The sequence below is a fragment of the Sitophilus oryzae genome, unplaced genomic scaffold (genome assembly GCF_002938485.1).
Source record: "Sitophilus oryzae breed Bouriz unplaced genomic scaffold, Soryzae_2.0 scaffold_1442_pilon_pilon, whole genome shotgun sequence".
NCBI classification, from domain to species: Eukaryota; Metazoa; Arthropoda; class Insecta; order Coleoptera; family Curculionidae; genus Sitophilus; species Sitophilus oryzae.
Window position 1 is genome coordinate 5,553,051 of NW_022146107.1, and position 14,480 is coordinate 5,567,530.

The 14,480-nt window shown below is 31.3% G+C and overlaps 1 protein-coding gene across 8 annotated transcripts in view; it reads left to right on the top strand.

The window, feature by feature from the left end:
• The first annotated feature begins 894 nt into the window (after positions 1-894).
• The window catches only part of LOC115877118 (ankyrin-3-like), a 176,755-nt gene continuing 163,169 nt past the window's right edge, over positions 895-14,480 (top strand). For 7 of the 8 annotated variants that reach the window (XR_004049288.1, XR_004049287.1, XR_004049286.1 and 4 more), the window contains exon 1: positions 896-1,161. Coding sequence is in view for 5 of the 8 variants with exons in the window: in XM_030893224.1 (XP_030749084.1) it covers positions 1,060-1,161 (102 nt within the window). In the remaining 3 variants the exon portion in view is untranslated. Of the gene's footprint in view, positions 1,162-14,480 lie in introns of all 8 variants that reach the window. The other variant, XM_030893229.1, reaches the window with a different exon arrangement.

The following is a 14,480-nucleotide window of genomic DNA, read 5'->3' on the forward strand; positions in this document are numbered from 1 at the left end:
TTAACATACCTTTTCCTCTCTATTGTTCAAAAGTAATTCATTTCCAAATTGATACACTTGATTTCCGTCATTTAGTTAAAATGGGTAATTTAATGTTGACGAAACTATTTATTTAAAATTTAGACTTAACGTCATCAAATTGGCCTTTGTAGATTTATGCATGTTACAGCTTTTTTAGTACTATAATGCAACTGTTTTTTTAATAAAAAATATACATCTAATAACACAGGGAGAAATGTTTAACTGCCAAAAAATCAACAGGTGCTCTTGTTAAAGCGGGTCTTTCATATAATTTTGTTCGGTTTGGTCTGGTTTGGCATTTCCCTACAAAGTTATTTGCTTATACAGGGTGAACGGATGAACCAAAATCACAATATACACATTATACGTTAAATTTCAGCAGAGATAAGGCACAAAAATTTCAGACAGGTCCACCAGGCAACAGGCAAAGAATATAAAAATTTGTGTTTAACATTGTCTCATAAAATTAATTTATTATTTTAGAAGACTTATAATTCTGGATTTTTTAATAATTTTCTAATAAAAGTTACTTATTATTAAATGGGGAAAATAAAATTTAAAATTTACAGTCTCTAACATTGGTCTGTAAAATTTAAAAGAAAATTTATTATAATTTTACAATATGACGAATGCGCCAGACTAAACCGAATTTCTATAGCCACACGACATGCGTAAGAAAATTTAAAACCATTATGTTTTGTCCTTCTCAAACAGATGTGCTATTTAATGCGTGGTAGACGCAGAGAGAATATCGTATAAAGAGAAACGAAATACTGCTGGAAATTTCGAATAGCTCACTTCATATATTAGAAAGAGATAGAGCGAATATCGATAACGTGTGATACTTCAGTAGCTTAACAGGTCGGGAAAATAAAAAATTCATTGCAGACTTGATTTTCGACGCGGTTGTGTTTGATGTTCAGTAGCTGGTTTTCTTTCGGCGTTGAGGAAAATTAGTTTGAAAATGCGATAGCGTTTTCTTGTTGTGCGTGAAAACTATTCGTATGACATTGTTTGGTGATAGTTTGTGCATATAGTATGGCGTTGGGCAACGGCAGTACCCCAAATGGTGGTGTTAGCGAAAAGGCCCCAGTGGTCAATGGGACTAACATGGAAACCTTACCCAGGACCGGAAAACAGGTAATTTTGATACATATTTATTATGCGTGATAAGTTACGTTATGATAATCTATAACTTGGTTTAATGTGTATTAAGTCATTAATGTATAACATTAAAATAATGTTCACACAAGAGCTTAACCGGATTTTATAATTGAAATTGATTAAGTTGAGCGAGGGGCATTCAAAGTCTCACGCCCAAATATGTCCCAGAAAGGAAAGCCATTTATTAAACATATTCTTCATTTACTTCTAGTATATTTTAACCCTTAATTCAAATAAAATAAAATAGTGTTCTTTCCTCTTTCTGTGCTCTATAATAGATTACTCATTCTGAAATATAACAGAGTTTATGGTGTTAAATAACATCGAGGAACATCTGCCGCACTGTTAAATCACTCTTTAATAGTTTCCATTATCCGTTATTTAATAGATTTTACCATTATAGGGGAGACAGGGGACTTCACTTTCAAGTCATATAAGTAAAAACTGGTTTTACCTGCATAATCAAGTTCACTTTTATTTTACTATAAACACTTTTATTCTTGGAAAGTATTAGTAATATAATTAAGTCTTTTTACCCCAAATTACCTCTTTGTTTATCTGATTTAATCGACACACATAACATTTACCTATGTGTTTATAAATAAACACATCCAACTCTAAATATACTGCAGACATTTAAAAGGTGTTTGGCTTGCCAGTGAAAAAAGCTTTTCTATTTTTTCCTTGCTTCCAAAGAAAATTTTATAGTGAATAGTAAAAAGTGAGTTAAAGTTTTAAATAATTTTTGTGAGTCTATGACATAATCTCTCTTAACAAGCTAAATTGCGTAGAAAACGGGAACTAGTACCTATTATTTAATTTTATTGTAACAAATATTTGTAAAACGGATGACTCAGTAGTCTCATTATTTATTCGGCTGGACACATTGCAATAATAATTTAAATGGTGCGTAATATTTTTTGAAGAGCTGACTCCAAAGAAAATTCTTTGAAACATGTTTAATAATACCTACGCGTTCATTGTATAGTTTTTAAGCACCTCTGGTTGTTAATAGTTGAGTAATCCATAAGCAACTGACAAATTTTAATAAAAATAGTTTGAAGCAAGAATTTTTGTGATATATACCTACCTAACAAAATCAAACACTTACTACAATACACAAAAACACTTTACTTTTGCATTGGACGTGCGTTTCACTAACCATGTTAGCATCATCAGCAGATGATTAAAACTCAAATATACAGAGTTTTTAATCATCTGCTAATGATGCTAACATGGTTAGCGAAACGCGCGTCCAGTGAAAAAGTAAAGTGTTTTGGTGTATTGTGGTGAATTCTTAGTGTTTTACTTTGCTGTTGTAACAACAAAGGTTTGTGACCTTTGTATTGCAACCTACCTATGTATAGTAAGTAGACTCATTTAACATCTTTTCACAATTGTTATTATTAGATGTTCTGGCATATTATAGCAAGTTTCATTAAATACATTTTCGAGGTAAAGGAAGGTCATTCATAATGCAATAAAAGTAAGTCCTTTTTATAATGTATATCTTTTTTTCTTTTATCTATGTCGAGATCTATCTTTAAACTTGATATTTGTATACCTTATACCTACTAGATATTTAATTTGATCATAGCGATTTTTACTAAGAGACATTTTTTACATAAAGAATTACGGAAATGTTTATTTTTTCACTCATTAGTTTTATACACGAAAGTTATTATTATATATATTATATATACTCTTCAAATCAGTTAAAAAACATGTATGTGGCAAACATCGAAATCAAATTTCTCATAGCAAAAAATACCCACACACCAATTTTCATCCGAATATCGACGTTAACTCAGAAATTATTTACAAAAACACCGAAATGAAAATGAAACTTCTATACACCCTGTATTTCCGAAACGAAGCATTTTTTTTAGGAAATAAATTTATACGATATTTTTTACTTATTTTCATCTGCAGAATATGTTGCCGAAGTTTCCCGAATACAATTCGCACCACCTTGTATACCATTCATAATTCAGTAAATAAAATTTAATAGGGCATCTCTTTAAATGTAACTTTCTTGAACATTTTGTGGTTTATCTTAATATCTCTACACAAAGGGAACTTTCTTGATGGAGACAGCCGCGGTTTTCTTTACGTGGGACGGACGTTTGAACTAAATTTTGCTTAGTAATTTCCTTTTAACTAGGTCAGTCATATCAAAAGGAATCGGTAGTATTTCTTGAGATCCACGAGTAATAAACTTTTTATAAAAACCTAGTTAAATCAATAGTTTTTTGAAATTTTGCTGTAGAGTGGTCTTTATAACACACTAAAAAAAACTCAAAATTTTAAGTGAGGATGCAGTCAATACTCACCACATAGGCTAATAAAACTACTTTTTTCAAATTTGTCAAGCTTTCGAGAATTTTATTCCCATCATCAGGACAGTTTGACTGAGTCAATTAGCAAAAGAACATCCTCTGCACAAAAAGGCCGAAAAGTAATGTCGTTGGATATGTATTTTAATATTTTATAAAGAAAATGTCCTTGTATTCCAATGTCATACGATGCTAGTTTTTAAGGCCTTTTTGTGCAGATGATGTTCTTTTGCTAATTGACGCAGTCAGACTGTCCTGACGATGGGAATAAAATTCTCGAAAGATTGACAAATTTGAAAAAAGTAGTTTTATTAGCCTATGTGGTGATTATTGACTGCATCTTCACTTAAAATTTTGAGTTTTTTCTTAACTTAGTCAGTCACGACTAACCTGCTATTTTTAACACATCAATGGCCGTTTGCACCAATTTGCATTTAAACAGCGTTTAAGTAATCACTGATTATATTTTAATCGATGATTATTTTTGTTACATTTGCACCAAGGACAATGAAAGCTTGTTTAGTTATTCAGCGAATATTCTTGGCAACAACGTCAATCTTTGATAGGTAGCGAACTTCATATTCGTATTTGTACCTTTTCCATGGTTTCAAACATTGTTTATTCGTTTTTTATGTTAAATGTCAGGTAGTTTTTTCATGGTTTTTTCCTAGTTTTCAAATTATAAATTCTGTTTTAAAAGGGAAATGATTTTGTAACAGTCTTTGTATGCTTTTAAATTTACAATAAGTTCGGAACATGGATTGCGATGAAATTAAACAGAAAAGAGACCGTTGTGTTAGTTTTAGTCCAGACGAAAAAACTCCAATTGCAAATATATGTGACAGATATAAGGATATATTACGAAAATAAGAAAACTGACCATGTGTCCGTATCAGAAAAAAAGTGAAGTGCTTAAATTTAGATCCGTCCATTTCGTCAAAATAGTTATAGTTATAGTCCTCAAATAAATTTTTCAAGGAAATCCATAATCCATAATTTCGAGATATCCAAATCATCTTTCAAAATGTAATTTTTATCAAAATCCATATTATATTTTTTTTAAATAAGAATTAAGTATAAAAAAGTACTGAAAGCACAACCGCCAAAGAAAATGACAACATAACACAGAATAATGAAGTTAGATAATCTACGTTTAAAATTTAAACGTCGAAATATGACAGTTTAGTTTAAACATCGATTATATAGATAAGTATAAACAACGTTTATGGAATGGTGCAAATAAAATATTATAGTTAATCACTGTTTAGCCTTTAAACAAGGTTTATACAAACGGTGCAAGTGGGCATAAATATATTTTTCAAGTATACCCTATCATTTAAATGTAATTTCTCGTCTCTATATTATTATATTCTGTTAAAAAATAATTGACAATATTGATATTATACGGTGGTGCGAACTGTATTCCGGAAACTTCGGCGGCATATTCTGTAGATAAAAATAAGCAAAAAAGCTCGTATATCCTAAAATGCTTGGTTTTGGAGATACAGGGTGTAGAAGTTTCATTTTTATTTCGATTTTTTTCAAATAATTTCTGAAGTAACGTCAATACTTGAATGAAATTTGGCGTCTGGGAGTTTTTTGACATGAGAAATTTGATTTTGATGTCGATATGACTCCTACTTGTAGAGAGCGCCACCTACATATATATATATTTTTTAATTGGTTTGAAGAGTAATAACTTTGTCCGTACCTGTATAAAACTACTGAGTAAAAATATACATTTACGACTTTTTTTAACGTAAGGAAGATCTCTTGGTAAAAATCGCTAAAAGTAATGGTTCTCGAGATATTTGGAATCGAAAATTTTAAGTTATTTACTAATTTTAGTTAATACTCTTCAAAACAGTTAAAAACACATGTAGGTGGCGCCCTCTACAAATAGGATCATATTGACATTAAAATCAAATTTCTCATGTTAAAAAACTGCCAGATTCCAATTTTCATCTAAATATTCATCTTACTTCTGAAATAATTTGGAAAAAATTGAAATAAAAAAGAAACTTCTACACCCTGTATCTCCGAAACTAAGCATTTTAGGGATTTTAGGACATACATTTATACGAACTTTTTTATTTATTTTTATCTGCAGAATATGCTGCCGAAGTTTCCGGAATACAGTTCGGACCACCCTGTATATTACTAATATTGGGGAGATGAGTATTAGGACATTCTATTATGATAACTGTTAAAACCATTAATTTTTGATTATGATCATGGAGCTTTGGAATAATACATTTGATCATCTAATGTTTTTCGTGTCTTTTCCTGGCCAATTAAAAGATCTCTCTATAATTTTTTTAATCATATCTCAATTTTATTAAAAGGAACGAGGGGGGCTCATTAGCATATTTCAAAAAAGCATTTTTTACGAATAATTTTGTAACACACATGAAAAATAAAAACACTAAATCACCACAATACACCAAAACACTTTTACTTTTACACTGATTCATTCAGTGTAAAAGTAAAAGTGTTTTGGTGTATTGTGGTGATTTAGTGTTTTTATTTTGCTGTGTAACACCTAAGGTTCCAACCCTCAACTGTAACACACATGACATTTGGAGTCAAATTGTCGTTATGAACCGTATGTTACAATCATGTTACATAATCAAATAAACCATATGCGAAAATGTCAAAAGTTGACGTATGATATGTCCGACATGTCATGCTATTCAAAATGTCATTTTGTATTAAATAAAGTAAAAAAATACCGAGGGTGTCATTTAAAGATCAAAAATTGAAGTCATTTCTGGTGAAACTGAAAACAATTGACTTTCAATCAATGCTGATTTATGTCATATACTCTATACTAACGTACCCGTTTTTTTACTACTTAAATCCCTTTTTTATCTGAAAAAATAAAAAAGTTATAGGGGGTGGGCCTCTTTTGAGATACACCGAGGGAAACACTATTATATATTATTATCATTTAGAGTCAAATTGTCCTTACATTTATGGCCGTGGCACTCTAAAACCAGGGTTGGCTCATGATTTAAATAGTGATTTAAATCAAGTGATTTTTTTAATTTTAATCATGTGATTTAAAAATAAATTATTTTTTTTTAGTATAAATACGTTTAATAAATCGAAAAAAAATTGTAAATCTTATAAAACTATATAGAAATGATTTGTATAACAAATCCCCTCGGTATACCAGGTCGGTATACCTATTACATATCTATTCATGAATTAAAATGTTGGACCGATTTTTGAAGTAATTTCGTATGAATCCATTAGACTTCTAAAGGGTAAGGATTTATTTTGAAATTTATGTACAAGTGACAAAAAAATGCTGTTCGAATAGATTCCATTTGCAACCTCTACTGCAGAAAAAGGTTCTTTTGATGTTAGACTGTATCTTCAAATCGTTGTCAGAAAATATGCTGTTTTATATCTTTTTATTTTACACTTTGACAATAGATAATACTAATTTAATTCTCGACTTAAGACTATTTCCGAACAATAATGTATTGTGTAAGGAGTAAAAATTATACTATTTTTGACGAGGTTGTGTTTGACTATATAGCGTAAACAGGGACGCACAAAAGTACATTTTTGCTCCGAGTAGAATATACTATATTTTTACAAATTAAACATTACAAATAATTTTTTAATCAATTTAAAACGTTGCAAATAATATAAAAAGTAATGCCTTGTAAGTAATCGAGTAACAATTTGTACACTCGTTGAAATTGACGCTTAATATCAGTTTAATAATATATTTTGGTACTTTTGTGCTTAGGCGTAAGAGTGATTTACTTTTATGCCTAGGCGTTGAAATGACAAAAGTTAATACTCTTGTGGCATTTCAAAAAAATCCTTTTGATCTGAAGCGAGCGACTTTTTTTGCAGAATATATTGGTGACCGATGTCCGGGAAAATGACACGCGCCGTAGAATTGTTAATGTTGTCAGTATTGGGCAGAATTATGACGATTTAACCATTTAGGATAAGAATTTAATTGGAATTAAGTCCTAATTATTTGGAAATCCGATTTGAATAATGTTTTCTGTTAAAATAAAAAAATCAAAAAAATCTGATTTAAATAAAAAAAATCTGATTTTTTTGATTTTTTTCCAACCCTGTCTAAAACACCCAGACACCAATGTTTCACAAATTGTGTTTCAAATTCAGAAATTATTTTGAAAAACTCGAAATAAAATAAAACTTCTTCACCCTGTATCTCCAAAACGAAGCGTTTCAGGACATTAGTTTATACGAACTTTTTTTATATTGCCGAAGTTTCCCGATTAATTATCAGTAAAATAAGTAGGTATTTTTTATGATTAGATTTCGCTCTATTTTTTCTGTTTTTCATATTTACCTCTACAACTAAATTAAAAAAAAAAAACTCAGCACGTAGAAGGGGAAATGGTAAAAATTCAAGCCGTGTTGTACCTTCGTCGAAAGGGCCAATCCCGTTTCTTGTCGTCCCCCGAGGGCCGCATGTCATGCCGCTCCGCATAAAAGCGACAATTTCGGGCGTGAGACCGTCTGGGAGGCGCGACCAGCCCGACAAAAAGCCTTTTTAACAAATTAAAGCCATGCATGAAATATAATAAAACGCACAAACAAACACAAAGTACTTCTCTAGCAAGGTTTAATAAGGGTAAGAATATAATAAATAAAGGGTTAGAATATCCAAGTATCCAAGTTTGGCCAGTAGGCTGAGTTAGTACTACGAGCCCTAACAACTATATGTTGGGACAAGGTCAAATTTTGGAATTATTGCCCTGGTTTTTCAAAATGACTGAAAAATATATGTTTAATTTTTTAAATATAAACATAGCCATATATCCTAAACAACTTGACAATATTTTTATGAATTTGTAAATCAATCCATATTTACAGTAGCGGATTTTGTTCATAAAAGGACAAATTTGTCTGACAACTAAATGTTGGGACAAGTATTTTTAAATAATTAATATCATAGGCGGCTTTGCTATAAACGTCACAAATGTCGCAAACTGTTTACTTCAGCATTGACAGCTTGTAAGTGACTCGATACTTTGAGTAGTGAGGCTTACTGTAAGTAATTTTAATTTTATTAATTTTCAATTTTGTTAATTTAATCCAAAGTAATGGTCCGTGGAAAAACTACAAATCAAAAACTACGCGAAATTATCATTCGTCAATACAGTACTGGAAAAACAATTCGAAAAATCTCTGATGATTTAAGTATTCCAAAAACCACGGTCTTTAATATAATAAAAAAATACGGCGAATCTGCCAGTGTAGGCGTTAGAGGTAAAAGTTCGGGAAGGCCAAAAGTTGTATCTCAGAGAGATTTACGAAATTTAGTAGAAATTTGCAAGTCTGCGAGAAGAAGTACTCTTCGCGAAGTAACAGTTAAATGGAATACTGTAACTGGATTAAATATATCAAGATAATGTTGCCGAAAATATATCCATAAATGCGGTCTGGGGTTTTACAAGGTAAACTTTATTTTGTGTGGATACTCAATTACCTGAAGATTATTGATACAAATTCTTATTTAGGCCAAAGAAAAACCGCTACTGACAGAAATTCAAAAGAAAAATCGCTACAATTGAGCAAAATCTAAATTATCGTGGACACAAAATGATTGGAATAAGGTCATATTTAGCGATGAGTCTAAATTTGATGTTTGCGTTGGAGTTTATCGAAAAAGAATAATACGAAATAATGCAGAAGCCTTTCATAAAGATTGCTTAAAGAGGGTTGTTAAATTTCCTAAGGGGATTATGGTTTGGGGTTGCATGTCAGCAAGAGGTTTGGGCAAATTAAATTCTATAGATGGCACTGTTAACGCCCAAAAATATAAACATATATACTTGAGACCTCACTTTTGCCTAGTGCTCAAGAATTGTTTCCAAACGAAGACTATATTTTTCAACAAGATGGAACATCGTGCCATTCAGCAAAATCAACTAAAAATTGGTTCGGTAATAATAATATAAAATTTCTATCCTATCCTGCAAGTAGTCCGGACCTCAATGTTATAGAAACTGTGTGGCATTAAGAAACCACCCTCAACGAACAATTTTTGATTTGCGGACAAAACTGCAGGAAATTTGGGATAATTTTTCTCCTCAAATGTACCAATCTTTGGTAAATACAATGCCATTAAGAGTTCAGGCAGTTGTTAAGGCGAAAGGTGATGTAACTCCGTATTAAACAAATTTCTTGTTGTGCTGTCCCAATATATAGTTGTCAGCAAATTTGGCTTGATTTTGGCAAAATAAGCTATTATCAAAAGTGATTTGTTTGCAAATTTATAAAAATATAGTAAAATTGTCTAGATCATGTTTGAATTTAGAATAATAAACAAAATAAATTGAGTCGTTTTAACAAATTACTATTTTTATTGCAAAAAAAGACCTTGTCCCAACATATAGTTGTTAGGGCTCGTAGGTAATGGATGTTAAAATGTAAGGTATATTATCTGACAAACGGATCTCAACAGCAAAAGAAACCCGGACAGAGGTAATCGAGGTTGTTTGAAGTTTATCAAGTTTCACTGGAAATGACTATAACTTTTACTTTTTAAATAGTATTCTCGTTATTTTTTTTACGTTATTTGATAGAAAATTACATTCTGAATAGAATGACATATGTATGTATCTAAATTTTTAACATACGCTTAAAAATAGTATTTTAAATTTCAATCTAGATATAATAGAGTGCAATGGTTGTCTTCATAACGACAATTTGACTCGAAATACGTATTGCATTTTATACTTTTAACTAAGCCCTGTGCTAAGCCTATAACTTTATTAATCTACGACAATGTCATTATGACACATTTAACATTGTCATTTGGATGTCATTATGGCTTTCATAATATCACGCAAATTTTAAAATAAGAAACAAGCAAAAAAATGTACCCAAATACGTTTATTTATTGTAAACATTAATTATAATATCAGTACAATTGGTTAAATTAATTCCAGACGATGACAGGTGAGTTGAATTTTTAGAAAGTAAATTTATTTCCTGAGTGCTTGAACTTGTTGAAGACCCATCATTGCCAGAAATGTTACCCAAAATATTACATGACACTGATATTTTTATTTTCTTTGGAATTTTCTATATAGCTCTCTGCCACTGTGTTAGAGCGCCAACCACCATGTCTTTTAACAGTTAATAAATCCACTCCTGAATCTGCAAGCAACTACGCAGACGATCTACGGAAACAATGTCCAGTGTATTGTTGTGGATTTGGAAGACTTAGGAACAATGCTATTTTATACGGCATTTTCTCTAAAGTATTAATGCCAACGGGTTGCTTAATAATTTTCCATTTCTGTACCCCACAAAAAATCGAGTATGCTCTGTGTTGCTTGGCCGCATAGCTATATATCTTCGAACCATTTCCACCATATTTATTCCTTCAACATTCCCTTTCGTTATAAAAAAATCTTGTGATATCTTTGTTTTCGTAAATGGAATAATGACATGAATGCATTGTCCTTCAGCTTTAACATTTTGCAGCTGCAGATTTGTCAACTCGATACGCCGCGCCGGCGCCGGCAAGTCCCACTATCAATGAAACTTTTGTCAGGGAAATAAGTTTTATCATCGGCTTCAGCAAAAACGAGTTATGTCTTCATTTCTTAAAATTCTCGATTTTGTGACCGAAATCCGTCCGATTTTCTTTTTAGAAATGCAATTATATGGACGTACTTACTAATATCTGTATTTTTCTTCACTGATATAACTGAACGGAGCATGGAATAATATACCCAAAGTGATGAAACCTGCCTATGTTTTGAAAGATGTTCAAAATATGCCAGGAGAACCTTTTCGTTACTACTATTCTTGATTCCTTTCCCTTTACACCAATCTTCAAGTTTTACATAGGCTTGTTCGTACGTTTGTCTTGATTTTTCGAGAAGTAGGGAATCGACAACGTTTTGCGCAATGCCTTCAATATCCGAAGGGACAGTTTCAGAATCAGAATCACCTATATTAATGTTATTTTTTGCTTTTTGCTACAACTGAACGTTTAACACAAAATTGAACGTCAATAATTGAGGTGTCAAAGTCAAAATGGACAAAATGGAAACAATCAATAAGCACGGTTACCACGGCGTCGACTATTATGGGCACCTGATAATTTTGAATTTTTTTATGAGGATATCTCTGATATTTTAAATTAAATCAAATCTCTTCTGATAATTAATTGATAATTATACATTATACAGGGTGTCCCAGAAATAAGTACAAGTATTTTAAGGGGTGGTAGATCTGGTCAAAAGAAACATTTTTTCTCTTTACCGGTTTTCAAGTAAATCCAAAATAACCGAGTTATTTTACTTTGAAAATTTAATCAAAAAATGCTTTTTTGCTTAAATTTTGAGAACCACTGGATCTTTTCTGGATTTTCTTTCATGTAAATTTAATCTACTACCTATGTTGCCATATTATCAAGAAATCTTTTTTTTAACTTAAAACTAAAAAATTTCCAAAACTTTTTTCAAAAAATTCCAAATTTTAAAAAAAAATTTTTCGCAAAAAAAACTCATGGGCGGGTTTCTGGGGCCGAAATATACAGTACCGGCCAAAAGTGGAGAAACTTTTAATATTTTTACTATGTCAAAATACAGTTTACTCTCTGCAGAATAGGATATCAAGAAAATATTTCGCATTTAATCTGCTTTGTATAGCCATGTAAAAACTGCTTATTTTGTGAATAAATTTGCAGGCAAAAAAATTATTTACAAATTCCAGCGGACATAAGTGGAGAAACCTTATCTTTTCTTAACATTCTGTGAGATATTCTCTTGTTAAAGCGTCTAGATCGTGGTATTGGGTTCACAGAGCGTTAAAAATATACCGCGCGGGATAAATTTGACAGATTAAATAAAAAAAATCATAATTGAGAAGTATCATTCAAGAATTAAACAAATTGATATTGCTAGTCACTTCAATTTACATAAAAGTGTTGTGTGCAAACAGATTAATTTGTATAGAAATCGTGGGACAACTGCCAGTATACCCAAGCCCGGAAGACCCAAAAAAACAACTTTGGCGACAGAGAAAATAATAAGATATTCACTTAGAAATCCATTTTGCACTGCGGAGGATATAAGGAACGAATATCCCTTTATTTCAATATCTGTTAGGTCCATTAGACGGCGTCTGAAACAGGCACAACGAAATGCCAGAACACCTGCCCGAAAGCCGTTTATTTCTAAGAAAAATAGGCAGGCCCGACTACAATTTGCATTGGAACATGCAAATTGGACCTACAAGCAGTGGAAAAATGTACTCTGGTCAGACGAAAGCAAGTACAATCTTTTTGGTTCGGATGGTATTAGGTGGGTGAGACGGTCCTGCCAATGAGAGATTCAATCCCAAGTACACCATACCCACCATAAAACACGGAGGTGGGAACGTTCTAGTCTAGAGTTATTTTTCTGGGCATGGGGTCGGGCCCCTTGTTCAAATAAATGGAATTATGGATCGCTATATGTATTTAAATATTTTGCAAGAAACAATGGTACCTTATGCTGAATCCTCTCTCTCATTAACCTGGAAATTTATGCACCATAATGATCCGAAACACACTGCCAAACTTATTAAGGAATTTTTAACCGAGGAAAAAGTTGAAATGATCAAATGGCCAGCTCAAAGCTCCGACCTGAACCCTATAGAGAACCTATGGGATCAACTAGAAGTCGATGTTAGGCGTAAAAACAGGGACAAATTTAAAAATAATGACGTTTTGTTCGCTGCCCTATTACAAGCCTGGAATGAAATATCCGGGGACGTAATAAAGAACTTGATTGAGTCTATGCCCAAAAGGTGCCAAGCAGTTATCAAAAGTAAAGGCTATGCAGCCACATACTGAGACTAACGACTACAAATGTATAAAAAATACCAGTTTCTCCATTTTTGTCCTCATAGAAATTAGTTTAATTTTTTCAAAATTTAATAGAGGCTTTTTCCAAAAAAATCTTGTGTGTATTTTTATGAGACAGTTATCCTATGTATAAATATATATGCTTTATAAACATTTTCGTTCTTGTAAAACGGTAGCAAATAAATTTAAAAAGTTTCTCCACTTTTGGCCGGTACTGTAGGTACTACCAGTTAAAATACTTGCACTTATATCTGGGACACCCTATATAAATGACTGCATTCTTTTATTGAACCTTATAAGGAGCACAACCGGCCTTTTATAACCAATTATAACCGTGTTTTCATCTTACGTCCAATTGATAAAGGTCTTGTGTAACCGTTGAGATAACACAAACACAGCTGGTTTTTGTATATGGAAACAGTTTAATTAAGTTTCATAAATAATTTTGGCGTCTTGATTTATACGATCCGTCGTTATTTCCAAATCTTGTAGAAATTAGAAATAATCGGTTTAGTTTGTGTAATAGATATACCTATGTATGTATAGATAATGCTTTATTTATTTTCTTATTGTAAAATACAAAAAGGGCATGGGAACAATGTCAGTAAAAATAACTGCATATTTCAACCAAAATTAAACTGTATAAACAAAAATAAATAGTAATATTAAATATAAAATATGAAAATAATATTAAAAATAATGATTCGAACAAAAATACACCAGACAGCAACATCAATTATACTTACCTACAATAAATAACAAATTTAGCATTTTGCAGTATGATCGATATCCTGCAGATTTCAAATAATACAAAATAAAATTAGAAATATACGTTGGTTGTTTTTACAGTATTATGTAATTACGATATTAATTGTTAAATGTGACATAAGACTTTCTTATCACTGTTTAGAAATAATTCAGTAAAAGGGAGTAAAGCTCCTCTACATAAAAGATCTTTAAACATTATTGCATAGACCAGGAAGCAAATTACATTTTTTATTAGAGAAAAATCTATATTTTTTTGAAGAAAGCTGAAATCATATTTATCCGAAACAAGTTGCAATCTACGTCTAGTATCATATTCATGTTCG